This window comes from Montipora foliosa, chromosome 14 (genome assembly GCF_036669935.1).
Source record: "Montipora foliosa isolate CH-2021 chromosome 14, ASM3666993v2, whole genome shotgun sequence".
NCBI classification, from domain to species: Eukaryota; Metazoa; Cnidaria; class Anthozoa; order Scleractinia; family Acroporidae; genus Montipora; species Montipora foliosa.
This window is the reverse complement of record NC_090882.1, coordinates 5,976,350-5,992,764: the sequence shown is the minus strand read 5'-3', so window position 1 is coordinate 5,992,764 and position 16,415 is coordinate 5,976,350. Positions and strand designations below refer to the sequence as shown.

The window sequence follows — 16,415 nt, the reverse complement described above, 5'->3', positions numbered from 1 at the left end:
TCCAAGGTCACACACGGACCTGTAAAGCGGTAGCCAGAGGCGCCATAGTATGCCTTCGGTTCGACCTCGTTGAGCTGCGTCGTTGCTGTATTCGGCGACGACGATTAACAAGGCACTATTACACATTAATTTCGGAGATTTCGGAGTGCTGCGCCAGATTTCTGTGCTAGTCAGGAGCCCATAAAGCGGGCTTAGTGTGCTTTAGGCAACTTCGTTATTACGCTGTTCGCGTAAATGTCAAATTTAAAAATAGTTTTCTGAAGACATCAAATATCACAACCTTGTCCCCAGGACTTCTCCTTTGGCCTCGCCGGAAGCCAAGAAGTCCTGGGAACGAGGTCGAAGAAATCTCAGGAGCCCATGACTAGGAGCGAACAACTCCCATACTAAGCCTTTGTCACGGCATTTTTACAGACCAATCTATTTTTAGACTATCTATTCCGCAAAAAAACGAAGACAGTTCCGATTCGGTGACGCTTCTTGTGATTGGTCATGGGGCTGCTGCGGGAGTCTCATTCGCGGGAAATTCAATCTAAAAATAAATCGGTCTGTGAAAACGCCGAGACAGGAATATATGGCTGTTGTTAGCTCCTAGTCATAGCATCCTGGAAATCAATAATTATTCCTTTATTTTTGAGTTGATTACGAATGAAAATAAACATTTATGTCATTACCTATTAGCAACAGCAGTCGTCTTTTTTGTGGCATTTCCAGATATTTAGCGACAGGTTCGTAGACGGGCCAGCCATCCACTTTAACATCTGAAAAGATGATTCATTTTGGAGTCATTTTTAGCACTTCATATATATATAATAAGGGAACCTTTGCTGACGTCATTGGCCATTTTGTTTCATTAACATACGAGTTTGCTCACAGAGGGCGTAATGCTATTTACAAATTGACTTCAAAAAGTAAAAGAAATTGTTAAACTTATTTTAATCTCCAATTTTAATCCTTTTAGCTTTGATAATGGAGCCAGTTATTAGCCATCAGAAACTAATAAACTATTGGGTAGCAAAGGTGCTAACGATCCCATACATTTTTTGTAGAATGTCGAATTTTCAAAGCACGTTATTGCTCAGAGACTATCTGGTATATTGGGTTCAAATTTTCAGAGATAGTTCAGCAATGCACTTTCAGTATGTAGGAGACTTCACCGTTTATAAACAATTCTTTTGTTATTTAAATTTTGTCAACAACAAAACAAAAGAATCCTTTGCTTCGACAGACAATAGATTTCTGGTTGGCACGTTGATGACAATGGGTGATGTAACGGCGAGTATCGCTATACTCAGTCTTAATGATTAGAGGCGATGGCCTTGTACTAATGAAGCAGAAAATCTAAAACAAAGATTTCCTTATTGAATGTCGAAAACAATGGCTTTTGTTTTTGGTTTCTCGCATGGGTCGTTTGAAGGATCTTCTAGCTCTTAACACGTTAATTGACGGGAATTCGCCACTATCAAAAATAGCATTGATAATACTCTTTGTTTGTTTTTCCAAACTTTTGCATAGCCATTGTTTCCAGATTCTCTTGGGACTTTGATAGGTCCAAGGGAAAATAAAGACAATCGGCTTATGCAAAATTTGGAAGAACAAACAAAGAGCATTATGGCATTTTTTTATAGTGGCCTATACGAGGTCTTCACGTGACGTCATCGCCGCCATGTTGGTGGACGAAAGAAGAAGACCTCTTATTAGCTTCTTTTGTTCGTCCACCAGAAGTCGTACATTTCTCCCTTGTTATTGTTGTCTCTAGAGGTTGGTTGAAAACGTCCTTTTACTACAGAATAAGTTTCAACGTGAGGAAATAATGTTTAAAAACAATTTTGTTCGAAATTATTTCCCAAAAAGTGTTTATATCAGGAAAATTTCAGAATCCCTTATTTTCACTTTCAAATTTCTTAGGCGCGGCTACCCTTAAATAACTGTGATTCGCAAAAACCCGATTGCTCCTTTGCAAGAGTGGCGCGCCCGTGTTGAATAATTGTGAAGGGAAAATCTAGCTTCCATTATCCTCGTTCTCGTTAAAACGTAAATATATGAAACAAACCTTGAAGGAAATTGCAGAGAATTTTATTTGAATCGTTTGATGTTTTCCTGAAAAATGGAAATGTACGTTTTCCTGAAAAAGAGAAAACAATTTTAACTATGTGAGTAATGTAGCAAAAGATTGCTGGAATCCCTCCCCCTGAGGGTGTCTCAGCTTCGATTCCGGGATTCAGCGACATAGGTGGTTTGATGAAATGTAGAAGTGATCTTTTCGCTTAACTAGACAAAGGTGGGTCCAACCGAATTCGAATCCATGGCCTCTGGGATACCGGTGCAATGCTCTATCACCTGAATGATGTAGCCCCCCCTCCCTCCCCTTCCCCTCCCCCCCCCAAGTTGGGAGCAGGTCAATTTGTTTGCCTCATTTGTTCCCGTGAAAGAACTTAATGAATGAAAGAAAGGTATAAATTTGAAAAACGGGTTATAGACAAAAAGCTTGTAAACGTTTTGAGTTTGTCGGTTCTCTACTGTTAGGGATTTTCTCTCGTTTCTCCAGTTTTTCCTCTTTAAGAAGGGTTTTCACCTGAGCGCGGACGTATCAGCCTCGCACGCAACGCTTAAGCTTCTTGGTCGGAAGTAAAAAATGTAAGGCGAAACAGAAGAGAAAAAGTATTTTTCGAAAAAAAACGTTTCTTGATCTGTAGGTTCAGCTGAAGTAAGATTACTAAAAAAAAAAACAAGGAATGATATACGTACCATTTTTTTCCTTTTGTGCGTAAAGATTGCTTGCAGTAGAAATTCTGTCCAACTGTTGTCTCCTAATTAAAAGAAAAATGCTTTTATCTGTACACAAACGCGATTCCATAACTACGAGAGTCCATCCTTTACACGGGATATGTACCCTGATACACGAGTGGACGGAGCAATTTCTGGAAAAGACATTTTGAGCGATCACAGATACAGGGGAATCTTCGTTGTTATTTTTTGCCTCATTAGTACAACACTATCGTTTGCTAAACAGTCAGCCGAGAATAAGGTACTGAATATCGAAAGTGCATTGCATAATAAGCTATCTTTGAAAATCTGAAACCAATATACCAGATAATCTCTGAGCAATGACACCTTGAAAATTCGAAATGTTTAGGATCATTAGCGCCTTCTCACGCCACCTTTGAAAGGCTTGAGATTTCTCTACGTTTAACAAGTTTTTTTATTTTATTTTGATGCCTTCTGTGAGTAAACTCGTATGTTGTTGAACCAAATGTAAGCAATGACGTTAGCTAAGATTTCCCACCCCTCTCCCCACCCCCCGACAATCCTGAAGCCCGTTCAATGAGGTTCGACACGACCCCCGACCCGGGTCGGGTCGTACCTCTTGTTGAACACTATATTTCATTGGCTGTATGGTGTCGTACTTCCTATTGTTTTCTGTGGTAAATCCATTGTTACCCTTGTTCGTTCTATTGTTCTTTTGGCCAGTCCTGAAGCCCGTTCAATTAGGTACGACACGACCCAAGATTCCCTTATAGATCCGATCATATGACGTTATTTTGTACTGAGAGAAGAAAAGAAAGATGCCGCACGTCCTAAACGATAATTAGTTTTCTTGCAAAGTAGCTCGCAAATGGAAACCTTGCTAAAATGACTGAAAGAATGAAATTTTTTCTTGACATGGTGACTCGGGGATACTCGGAAAAACCCGAGTGTTCCTGTGTGTGCAATCGGGTTTTTCCGAGTATCCCCGAGTCACCATGTCAAGAAAAAATTTCGAACGTACAACCTTCCGATTACAAGTTCGATTGCTCTACCGAAGAGTTGCTCTAGGAGACCTTCGGGAGCTTACTTTTCTTGAAAATCTTTGCTCGGAATAAGGCCCGCTTTATCGTGACTGCAGCCATCTTTTCTGGCCTGTGAAGTAAAATAACGAAAAAAAAAAAACTGTATCAATGAACGATGACATTGCAAAGTTGCATGTGGTAAGAGACTTGGTCCCTTTCACAAATCACGCGTCCACGAACACTCAGCGGATGCATTTAATCCATTTTATCACGCGGCATGAAGAGGAATAGAACTCTTTTTACAGCGCATGCGCCTCGGAATGAAACGCCACTTATACCAAAAATGCAGAATCCTTGTTTACAATTTTGGCCTCGTTAGCATCTGCCAAACAGCCCCCCTTCCCCTCCCGCCCACCTTCGCTGAAAATTCGCGTTGAAGCGAAGGTACGTTCCACGTCCTGAAGGCGCTCGATCAATTTTCCATGTTTTAATAACAATGAACGCGAGTGGTGAGTGTTGTGGAATAGGATATCAATTATCCACTATCACAAATACCATCACACTCTTTGTTTGCCCTCCAAAATTTTGCATAAGTACTGCTTTTGTTTTCTCTTGGGACCATCGTAAGTCACAAGAGAAACTGGAAACAATGCTTATGCAAACTTTTGGAGGGCAAAACAAAGAGTATTATGGTATTTTTGATAGTGGCTATTTCACTGGGTACGGGTCTCTTCGGGATTTGAACTCGCGAGCAGTTTCATCCGGGACATGCCGTATCCACCTTGTAACCACGCAAAAAAATTTCTTTCCTTAAAGGGCCACCGACAACCAGTGTCCTTTGCGCGCCTTTGTTGTTGTTATTATCCGGGCAATCGAATCGGCCGGTTCGCTTCAGAAACATCCCGTGAAAAAGAACTTCTGCGAATTCGCTGTTCGATTTGTTTTTCAGTCCAAACGCCTTCCTCCTTTCGTTCCATAATCTTAAGGTTGAAGTAGTGAGCCAAATAACATGGCGCTTCTCCTTCCTCGGCGGACGACCCTTCTTCACAGTTTTCATTTCGCTTTTAACACGAACACAACACCCAAATAACGCCAAAAATACAATATTTAAACATTAAGGAAAATATTAACAAAGTTTGAAGCTACTGGGCATCCAAAACACGACGATGTGAGGCGATGGAATTTGACTTTTCAAGAAATACTAGTTTCTGTATTACAGAAAATGGCGCCGATAGCTTGCACGCCCGCAAAGACTTGTGGTTGTCGGTGGCCCTATAAGGTGGCCACCAGACTGAGGTTTCCTAGGCCGATGCATTGAGCGAAGGCCCTTATTATAATCGGATCGATTCGTACCTGCCACCATTTGCCATCATCCATATTAACGACGTGTAGAATATCACCGGTGCCAAATGCCACGCCCACCTCCTTACAGGGGATCAGAGGATCTTGTAGAGGATTGTAGTCAAAGAAAGCTCTCAAGCTCACCTGCCAGAAAATGAACGTCAGCAGTCGAACAAAGTGAAGCAGGGTTGAGCAGATTGTGCTAGCTCGATTGCTACTGCAGTGAGCGAGTCTCAAGCGAATTAACGAACGAGAATCTCTCTAATCGGGAGAAGAACACATTTTTCTTCGAAACGCAAGGGATTGCAGTCAAAGGCGCAAGGGATTGCGGCTATGCGCGAATGGAGGAATTTAAGATACGCGATATTATCTTGTTACACCGAAGACTAGAGCCTGCTCTGTTTTTCATTTCGCTTTTCGTATCCTCAAACTATAGATAGTTTCTCTGTCACGCAACAAAAAAATAATTTCGAAAATGCCAAGAACTTGGAATGTTGTAGGAAAATCTTTTAATCACCTCTCCAATTTCTCAGGTGTTTCTGAGTTATTTGTCGAAGCTTTTCAAGCAACTTAGAGTTTTGTGTAGAGACTCCAGGGAGTCCACCATTATGGCGGAACGGTAATCAACGAAAACATCTGGAGGTCACTTTGCGATGAAAGCGCTTACTTTTCGCTGATGAGATAACATAAATTTGTATAAACACATCTCCTAATGTACTTGAAAGGCTCAAATTGCTGAGATTCGTAGGGATAGGGATTTTTTCAACCAAATGGAAATGTAAAACGCACGGGCAAAAGATGCAGAAGCCATTGCTGTTTTGCCTCTTAAACCTCCTTTTCCAGTACATTTTTTTGTTCCGAACTCTTTCTTAAAAGGACGTGTTTGGGCCAAATTTATGCTTTGGTGGAGGACCGAGGACGTTAAAACATGACGATAACTTTTCCGTTTTATCTCCGACCCTCCACACCGTTTATACCAGTTCATTCAGTTGCTGGAAAGATGGTACATAGTTTAATTGCTAAACCACTTGAAATGATTAGAATAACGCGAAATTATGTTCAAATGGCGTTCTTGTGGCCGTCCCGTATCCGTCTGTTCTCAATTCAGTATCTCACATCTTCTGATATTTCGCGCTTTACATTCTATCCTAACAGATTTGATAAGTGACTTCAAGGCAGTGTTCTCCTTGGTCACGTGAGCAACATTTTAGTAGAACGTTATCTTAGCTAATTATGCGCATGACTCGATTTAAACACCACTGACCTTGGTTTCTTGGGCGAGTTTCCTGTCTTTCCTCATTGAAATAATCTTGATGTCAACATTTCCTGTTATGCCGTCCTATTGTGCGAGCATTAATCAAATATCAATCCCCAACGACCCTTGACTAAGAGAACGGTTCAGCCTCTCTTAAAAGCGAGTTACTTAATTTAAGATTTTAAAAGCTAATCAAAGTATTGTACGCCAATTCATACTACTTTAGAGTGATATCGTGGCCATCACATGATTTTGTTTCCCCAGCAGCAGCGACTTGGTCGACGGTGATGGCTTCTAAATAGGCCAGTTTCGTATTCTAACGATTGGACTGTATGTAGCATGAAATGGAGGCTAATGCGGGCAAATTAATTTGCATTTGACAAGATTTGCCCGCATTAGCCTCTATTCCATGCTAGATCCAGTCCAGCCGTGAGAATTCGAAAATGGCCTATTCAGCAAGACTTCAAATTGAAGCGATTTACTATGTTAAACTTTGCGCGCAAATTCGCGTCTCAAAGCACAGCAGTATCAGCCAAAACTATCCTATCGAAAACACATCTTTGTTCACGATAAATCCTTAATCTCTATAACTGACCAACACCATTCCTTCTCAGGACTTTTCTCATCTGGACAATCTTTAGGTTTTAATTAAGTCTTTAACGGGAATACATGAGCCCAACAAATATTCCTCCTCTCAACTGAGTGGCTTCATATCTTAGTTGGTAGAGCATTGCACCGCCATCGCAGACGTCATGTGTTCGAATCACGTTGGAGCCACCCAAATCTTTCAGATGTCTATAAGAGACAATTGCTTAAATTGTCCAGATAGTTGCAAGAATCACTTCTCTCTTTCGTCGGTAACCCGCGCTTATAATATACATTTGCAATTGTCTTCTTTTTTTTTGTGGTAAATTAAGTTGAAAGTAGAAGTTGAAAGTATTCATTTCATTAATTAGGTTTCGATACAACTTTGATACCAACCATGATATCTGCCACCTCGTTAGGGGTCATTCCCTGAATTCGTTTTCCATTTATTTCCAAGATTTCATCATCAACATGCAGAGCTCCTTAAAAGGCAAGTAAAGTCTAATGAGAAAGGAATTAATAATTCAACGACCGGTGAAAGTTGTTTAGCAGGATATCATAAATTACGAAGAACGAACTCTATGTTCAGGATACAACACCCACAGCCGTAACTCCCAATGTGCATGTTGGTACCTGGGATCCTGTGCATTCTCTGTTTCACATTGCCCATAATTCACTTTGTTTGCCCCCTAAATTGTGCATAAACCATGGTTTTCACATACTCTTGGGGACATTGCATATTCCCAAGAGCATTTGAAAACAATGGTTTATGCAAAATTTGGGGGGGGGGGGGGGTGAAACAAAGTGTATTGTGGGGTATGTTAAAATAGAGAAAAAGGTGAGCTTCAGTAAATTCTCATTTCGTCGTTCGTCTGCTTTTTCAGTGCCATTTTGAATTACGTCATACGTGCATGCGCATCTCGGTTTTGATATGTCACGTGCGCAAATGACAATTGCGCACCTCGTGATTGTTTTTATGAAGTTAACTTGCACCAACACGCTGATTTTTGGCAAAGGACATCATTAGTAATAACCCCTTTGGGAATTTCAGCAAATTCCAGATTTTCACAAGTTTAGTTTTTGTAACGTCAGCACCTCTTTACTCTAAACTCCACAAGCCACACACCACATTCCACAAGCCTCACATATTAATACTTTCGATTAACGTTCCTTTCATAAATGCATCGTCTTCCTTGCATCTCGGCTCTTCTAGTGATTCTAACCTCCAAAGTTCTCCCAACAAACCTACTCGATAATCAATTATTACTCCTAGCCATAATTATATTTTTCATATTTTTTATATTTTTCGACGACAGGGACCGCTTGACTTCAATAGACCATTTCACAGTTGTAGCTAAGTTACCTGGCCTACGAATGGAAGCGAGGCTGCCGGTGACCCTGTTTTGATACAAACCTTCGTGCTTTCGTAATGTTAATACGGACTAATTAGAATTACAACAACACAATTTACATGATAAAAGCAGTGGGGGCTGTATCAATGCAAGGTCACCGGCAGCCTCGCAGCCATTCATAGGCTAGGTCGCTGAGCAAAGAACTGTAAAATGGCCTATTGCAATAAAGTATAACAAATTACTTTCTAAACTCGCTTACTGCGGCTTTGATGTTAGTTACAGCTCCTTTCCTCCCAGAGTTGTCCGTGCAGGGATGGCGCAGTGGTGAGAGCACTCGCCTCCCACCAATGTGGCCCAGGTTCGATTCCTCGACTTGGCGTCATATGTGGGATTGAGTTTGTTGGTTCTCTACTCTGCACCGAGAGGTTTTCTCCGGGTACTCCGGTTTCCCCTCTCCTCAAAAACCAACATTTGACTTGTTGTGTTAATGGTTAATTTCACTTTACAGTGTTCCCAATTAGTGCTCCAGCGCTAAATCTACTAGACATTTAAATAAAGTTCCTTTCCTTTCCTTTCCTCTTTTCCAATATGTCGAATTAGAACCAAGACGCTATTTTTGCAACGACAGGTCGGACGCAAATATTTCCTCGGCAAGTGCAAGATATGGTTGGTCTTTAGGAAAATGAAAGACATGTCCCCTTCTCTTCAACTCGAATCGAGGTTGACCCCAGCTGTTAAGTTCGATTAAAGCTAATTGTTTAAATAATTAGTGAGCTAGTATTGTTTAATGTTTTGATCTGGGATCGAAAGCATACGTTTTTCCTTGGTTTGGGGCGCCGACGCTCAAAATGATCCATCCTTGCGTAGATATCCAGAACGACACGCAACGTCACAACGCACAAGTGTTGTGTGTATGCATAGGACCTCGCGCACATTACATTCGATATTTAGTGAAGTCGATAAATAAATGATTTATCTATAGCTATTTTCTCACCAAATTTATCGGCAAGACCTCCTCTTAGAATTCTTGCTACCACTATTCTCACGTTATTGTCAGTATTCTTCACCGCCTTTACTGTAATTCCCTGTAGAAGATAAAAGAAAAAAATGATTGTGTCACACTGAATGTGATGCTTCCTAGCTTCTGCTACTGTTGTACGACATCTTTGGGAGTTTGCGATCTTCGGTAGACTTTCATATACCGGACTTAGATGGCAGAGGACAAAAGAACCATTCTTATTTCTATTAGGCCTTGCTAATTAGGTATTGTTATGTTCGCTCTGTTCTTTTGTTTACGAACATTAATTATTTAGGATCCGGTATATGAAAGACCAGCCGCGATCTTCGACCGTGACGTGAACGAATACCTTATGCAAATTCCAATTTTTCGAGACAATAGTGGCAATAGTCACAGAGAAGTTTTCTCGAAAGTCCCGAAAACTTTTCGGGCCCGAAAAGCCATTTGTGAAATCGCCAACCGCTTGCTTTGGAAAGCCGATCTTTTAACATGCTTTTAAGGTAACAAAAAGAAAATTAACTGTAAAGTTTGACGAATTAAATGCTCTCCGTTCTTGAGTTACAAATGAATTGTGACACCCGAAAATGGCCCGTAAAGTTTCGGGACTTTCGAGAAACGGCTCCCTGGATACTGAAACGAATACGGGGACTAAATAACGATGCCTACCGAAATGGTGACCCTGGTCCCAAGATGTCTTCGTCAACGCTGCCTAAATAGTAAAGATAATTCGCGACTTTTCTCCACCAACGTGACGTCTACGCACGCATTTTCCCGCGCTTTTGGCTGGCTGCATGAACTCAGTTGGCTTGAGCTGTGATTGGTTTACGCGAACGTGGATAATTCGACACCTAACGTTGTGTTGAAAATCAGAGCAACCGAGAAACCATTTTCGATACTAAGTAAAAAATACCCTATATGTCTAAGGATATTACTCACCAAAGTTTCTTTAGCATTCCTGAAAAGTCTAACTGTCTTTGCATTATTTACAGCCATCGTCACCACAGGTCCCCCAACCTTTCCATTGTTTACCACATTAGAGGTTTGGGATATTCCTTCCCTTCCAAATTCATCGCCTTCGTATTCAATATCAATTTCGTTGGAAACATCTTTTGGACCATTTTTCACACTGTCGTCTTTAACGGCGTTTCTCGTTTCTTGTAGAGTGTCTTTGCTAGAAACTAAAGCGCCCATGTCTGTCCTCTCTATTTGTTGTATTTCGTTATCAAAACCGTTATCACTGAAATGTGTCTGAGCGGTTGAGACCTTGTCGCCTGTTACAGACAGATTTTTACGGGGAGATTTTTCATTCACACCAAAGGATGCTTCATTGTCGACATGTATTTGCACTTCGGAAACTATCACTGGCACATTTTTGGTGTCAGAGAAGGATGGTTTGTCGTGAGACAAATTGTACAGGTTATTATCACTATCAACTTCACTCTCGTTAAAAGATTCATCAGCCCTGTCTCCCGTTTCTCTTAGATCCTCATCACTGTCTCTAACATGACAAACTTGATCATCATCGTCATCATCATCTTCCGAATCATCATCATCTTCCGAATCATCATCACCATCCACTTTATCGCAGCCTTCCTTTTGATGGCTTTCGGTAATTAGAGTTGTGACTTTATTCTCGGGTTTCTCAAGTGTCACATCATCTTCATTGGCCATCACAATATTCTCTACTTCTCCTTGAGTTGTATTTGAGGTGATATCTCCTGCTGCTACCGAATCGTGAGCTTGCAAGAAGCCCTGCAGCGTAAAAGAAAATTGAAACATGCGTCAGTTACTACTAAACAGCCATTCTTGTCCACAGAGCGACTCGCTTTCTGACTCTGGTTACAAAGGAGAATTCGAATTTTTAATTGGCTAGGAAAAGCTGAATACGCACCAAGAATTAAGTGATAAATTACTGCCGAGAGCAAAAACATTCTTGGCTATTCCGCATGCGCTAACGGATTTTTCTGACATCCGGTGAGTCTCTGCTACCAGAGTCCCACCTTCTGCTACCACGTGACAAAAAAGAAGCTGGGAGGCTCTGGGAACGAGAATGCTCAAAAGCAGATTTCAAAAGAGTCACAGGTTAAATGAAGGTACTTCGCTTTTTACAATTCTACGGAATCTCACGTTCAGTATAAAGTGTATATGACAGATTTGTCTTTATTTACTCAATCGAAACATCATGGTTTTCTAAAATAAAAACAACTAGAAGAATTCCATACCGAGTTTCCTTCCTTGTACTTTAGTCTTTTAAAATTCGGAACTTTCACTTCCGGTGGGGTACAAAACCGCCCTGGTAAGGAGACTGGGGATAGCAGCACTGTGACGTCAAAACGAGAACGCAGGAAATTTTAGGAATGGAAATTTCGTTTTTTGTCTAATTTCATTATTGCAACCAAATACAGCGCATCCCAGAAGCAGTGTCACCAACTTCTGAATCTCAAAAATAAAAAGGAAAATTCGGACCCTGGAAAAATTTCGTTCTTGTTTGACGTCACAGTTCTGCTATCCCCAGTTTCCTTACTAGCGCGGTTTTTTACCCCACCGGAAGTGAAGATTCCGATTTTTAAAAGGCTACAAGACACGGAAGGAAAATCGGTATGGAATTTTTCCAATTGTTTTTATCTCAGAAAACCATGATGTTTCGATTGAGTAAATAAAGACAAATCTGTCACATACACTTTAAACTCCATTTTAGCTTCCATAATTCCAGGATTACGAAATGCGCAAAAAGGTGCAATAGACCATTTTACAGTTGTGTGCTTAGTTACCTGGCCTTTGAATGAAAGTGAGGCTGGAGTTGACCTCGCTTTGATAGAAACCTCACTGCTTTTCTTATAGTAATGATGTTGTTTTCATGCTAATAAGTACGAATTTACATAAGAAAAGCTGAGAGGTTTCTATCAAAGCAAGGTCAACTCCAGTAAAATGGCCTATTCTTTCTTTTTTTTCTACTAGTCACCTTTACGTGTGGTTTCTTGAGAATGTGCTGCAGTTCTTGTGCCTCTATGTCGGAAAGAGAACAGGGAAGAACGTCGTCCACAACCTTGAATACAAAATAAACAAAAACGAAGAAATGCGCAATACTAGAACACATGATATATAGACCTTATTCATAAATGGCGGTCACATTTATAATTATTTTGTCCACGTGCAAATTAGCCTACCAAGCCTCATTTTAGAGCAAGAATTCTTTTCAATTCACTGCATGGTATCGAGGCTTGGTAGGCTAATTTGCACTTCGACAAAAGAATTATAAATTGGCCACCATTTATGAATACGGTCTATAACGTTACATATTTTTAGGTCATGACCAATTACAAGCCATGATAAAAATGTACTCTAAGAAGCTACTACGCATGTGCGACAAAAACTGTATATGAACACAAAACAAGTTGTTTAGCAACGGGCGAAAAGAAAACTGACAAATCAGAGTCCTCGGCCGGACTCCAACCTTCGACCTACGTAACACCGGTCGGATGTTCTACTCACTGAAATACTAGAACTCACTGGAGAGCTAGGTCGTTTATCTTGGTACTCAATGGACATTGTGTGCCACTGGTCTGCGTGCGCAACGAAGTCATGTGCCTCAGTTTTATACAAGTGGGACACATTATCCATCCAGGACCTAGATAAACGACCTAGCTCTCCAGTGAGTTCCAGTAGTTCAATGGGTAGAGCATCCGACTGGTGTTATGGAAGTCGAAGGTTCGAATCTTGCTTAGGATTCTGTTGTCAGTTGCCAAGCAACTACCCTTCTCACGGGCGCAATTCTCCTTTCCATCATTACATGTAACCGTCTATGCAAGCTATCACCCAAAGTTATACGGGACATAATTAAGGACACAGCACGTAATCGCCTCTTCAAACTGAACCCGTGGGAGACTGTTACGAGTGTGGCATTAATGAATTGTTTGGCGAGACAGTAAATTCGATATTTTCTTTCATCGATCACAGACGCGGGCAAAATCGAAAGAACAATGCTCCAAGGACTTCCAGTGCCCCTTCCAAAGGAAATGTTGATTTTTGAATATAATGGCTTCTTTTAAAGAGGTCTACATTTAAGACATATATACCTTCATTAATCATATATAATTCACGATTGATACCTTAGAATTTGATTCACAATTGATAATTGATAATTCATGATTCACAACTCACAATATTCACAATTCATATTTCATACTTCACAATTCAGAATTCAGAATTTACAATTCGCACTTCATAATCATTCCATAAAATAAAAATAATTAAAGAGTTTTAGTAATTTTTTTAAATTCGAGTATATTACTGAAACTCGGCGGTGAAATACAAAATGGACACTGTCTGAGATTTCTAAAACTTCCTTACGTCTTTGTGAGAAACTCGTCTGAATGTTTTTAAGCTAAAATGTAAAGTGGCAAATTGTTATCTTTCTGGGGTATTGTTTCCAAATCGTATTAATGTTTATCGGATTGTTCCTAAGAAATAATTTTTTAATAATTGTACCTCTTGTGCGATGTCGACCGCTGGCTTGCTGCTTTCATATTCTGGTGCCCCAAAATCCTCATCGACACTTGAAATCCGATCAGGGGAAGAATTGACAGAACCAGGAACCTAAAATACGGAGTCTATTATGTCAACTTTTGTGTCTTGATACTTGTTTCATGAACGATTTAATCCTTAGAAATGTGTTAATTGGCCAATCACATCACACACACACGTGCAGACAATCAAATCAGCCAACGAGTGCGTACACAAGGCGCTGAACGCCGGAAAAAGGGGGCGACCAAGTCACACGTGGTTTTGTTTTAGCTTCTGATTGGTTGCATGAGAATGTGGCGTGATAACAAGTTAAGCCAATCACGACGTCTCGTAGTTCAAATACATTAAAAACCAAAAACTTAGGCGGTGGCCCCTTGAATAGTCAGAGGACTGGGACTAGTTGCGCATGCGCCTTCTGATTGAAGTGATATCAGGAGCGCTTACCATTTGAATGGAATTTTCGGTAATTCCGGGGAGAGTTCAAATGGAACAGTTCATCCCGGTGGAATGTTTTCGGAAAAAAGGGAATACCTTTCGAGGTATTCCCTTTTTCTCGCTTTGACCGGAATTCCCGGAAATTTCTGTACCATTTGTCCAAACTTACAAGTGCCAGAGAAAATAGACCGTTTCATTTGTTTTTCAACCGGAACAACCCGCTTTTCTGGCAAATGATACGGCACATTCCGGTTTTTTTTTCTAAATACAGAACGTGCAGTACCATCTGTCAAAACATTCTCAGCGAAAATTTCATTCAAATGGTAAGCGCTCCAGATCTCCGTTGAACCATCCATGCAACCTTTTTGTAGGGCTCTTTGACTGACCAAAGAGCTTTCCGAGCAACCATTGTGTTTTTGTAGTTGAGAGCCACTCCCCCTCCCCCTCCCCCTTAACAACTCAGATTTTTCCAAGGCAGCCCTTAAAAGTCTCCTATTTAAATGGAAATCTCGACCCCAGAGCTCTTCTCTTGACTGAGGGAGAGAAGAGCTCTGGGGAACCCTGAATAGTGAAATAAAGTGTCTTCTCATTGGTTTTCGTGAAGAACAATCAAAAGCGTCTCTAATTGGTGCATTCATGTTAGCACGAGGAGTGAGCAGGCACCGTAAGGTTCAAATAGCCAATTTTTGGCTATGAAAACCCTACGGCGCATGTTCTCCTACATAGAGTTTCCCAGAGCCTTGGGTCGATCCGAGGCCCTGGTGACGAGAATGATTTAAATGGTGTTTACAGTGAAACTGAAATTGGTTCTTATTTTCTTAAGAAAAAAGGTACTCATTGGTGATAGACGAATCTCCAATGACATCAACTTAAGCAAATACTAACCTGTTTTTGCACTTAAAAGATACACTGTGCGTTCTTCGGTTTTCTGGAAGTTTTAGTTTAACTCTATTTAACACTTCTTTTTCGCGAGTAGTTACCACGCCTTCGGCCGGCTTGTGATCCTTTGCCCATCACGAGAAATCGTATTCCAAAACCATGAAATCTCAAAATTACCTTACCATCAAAACCGCTGTAAAATTTCAATTCACCTGGACAAGTCTGCGGAAGTCTTTACTTTGGAAATAGTTGGACAGCAACAAAAAATCATCCTCTCGATCGTCGAGCTTGTGTCGAATCTCCACCAAGCATGTTAAAAGTCTCTCAAAAGCTATAAGAAATAGGCAAACTACGCTTAATGGCGTATTTAATTAGGCTCATGGAAACGCCACTCGTCTCTCTAGGCGCCAAGGCATAAATCGTAAGAGCGGGGTGACATTGCAAAAAATGCGAAAAAAATTGAAAGAACATGATTGGGACTGCAGGGCTAAGCTTCCACCCCTGTTCCAAAAATGGCTTAACAAGTTGTCAGATTCACCTAAAAAGTGCTATAAAAGCCCTACAATAAAATTATCTGTTCGGATCATTGTTCAAGGGGAACTTCAAGTTTGTAGAAATTTCTAGGTGGCTTTTTTGCCTCGTCCTAAAGTTCTAGCAATCGTGACGTGTCTGATCAAAGAGGATTTACGTTTCGTTGTCGACCTTCCTTCCAACTGAAAATTAATTTTAGGGAATATTTACATAAAATATGATTCTCAAACAAACTGGCGACAATGATAGAAGTTCTAAACCTCCAATGATTTCATGCTAGTTCCAATATGATCACAGTTGACTATCACTCCGCTCACTGAGTTAATTCTAGCGTTCTTCCATGTGGTTTCGAAATTTCTACGCACTCTTAAGACTCGTCACTACTTTTCCGAAATCACACCGGAATCGCAAGGACACAGGTTCTAACCTCATTGAAGTCCTGAATTTTTCAAGATTCTCTACGCAGTTGCTAAAATTGCATTCAAAACCGCGAGGATCATAGCTTCACTTAATTTCAAACATGTATGCAAAGTTCAATATATGATTCATTTCATATATCAAATTTGTTCAGAAAAATGTCTAAAATCTTAGTGCTCCTCGAAAGTCATAGTTCGAATATTCGAAACTTCTAAGCCACCTTCCTTCCGAACAGATGCTAATCGAAATTACTCGTTGGGTGCCCCCTGTGGCTACGACGAGTGGTCTTAAAGTTCAGTTCTAAGTAA

General features: G+C 40.6%; 1 protein-coding gene across 1 annotated transcript in view; it reads right to left on the bottom strand.

Annotated features, from left to right (window-relative positions):
- The window catches only part of LOC137985090 (MAGUK p55 subfamily member 4-like), a 29,859-nt gene that overhangs the window by 11,517 nt on the left and 1,927 nt on the right, over positions 1-16,415 (bottom strand). Inside the window, exons 3-14 of the mRNA XM_068832554.1 lie at positions 15,372-15,490; positions 13,810-13,917; positions 12,284-12,367; positions 10,258-11,073; positions 9,298-9,388; positions 7,348-7,433; positions 6,376-6,450; positions 5,124-5,255; positions 3,836-3,900; positions 2,749-2,810; positions 2,054-2,125; positions 675-761 (exon numbers count right to left, since the gene is read on the bottom strand). Coding sequence (XP_068688655.1) covers positions 675-761; positions 2,054-2,125; positions 2,749-2,810; positions 3,836-3,900; positions 5,124-5,255; positions 6,376-6,450; positions 7,348-7,433; positions 9,298-9,388; positions 10,258-11,073; positions 12,284-12,367; positions 13,810-13,917; positions 15,372-15,490 — 1,797 coding nt within the window. The remainder of the gene's footprint in view (positions 1-674; positions 762-2,053; positions 2,126-2,748; positions 2,811-3,835; positions 3,901-5,123; positions 5,256-6,375; positions 6,451-7,347; positions 7,434-9,297; positions 9,389-10,257; positions 11,074-12,283; positions 12,368-13,809; positions 13,918-15,371; positions 15,491-16,415) is intronic.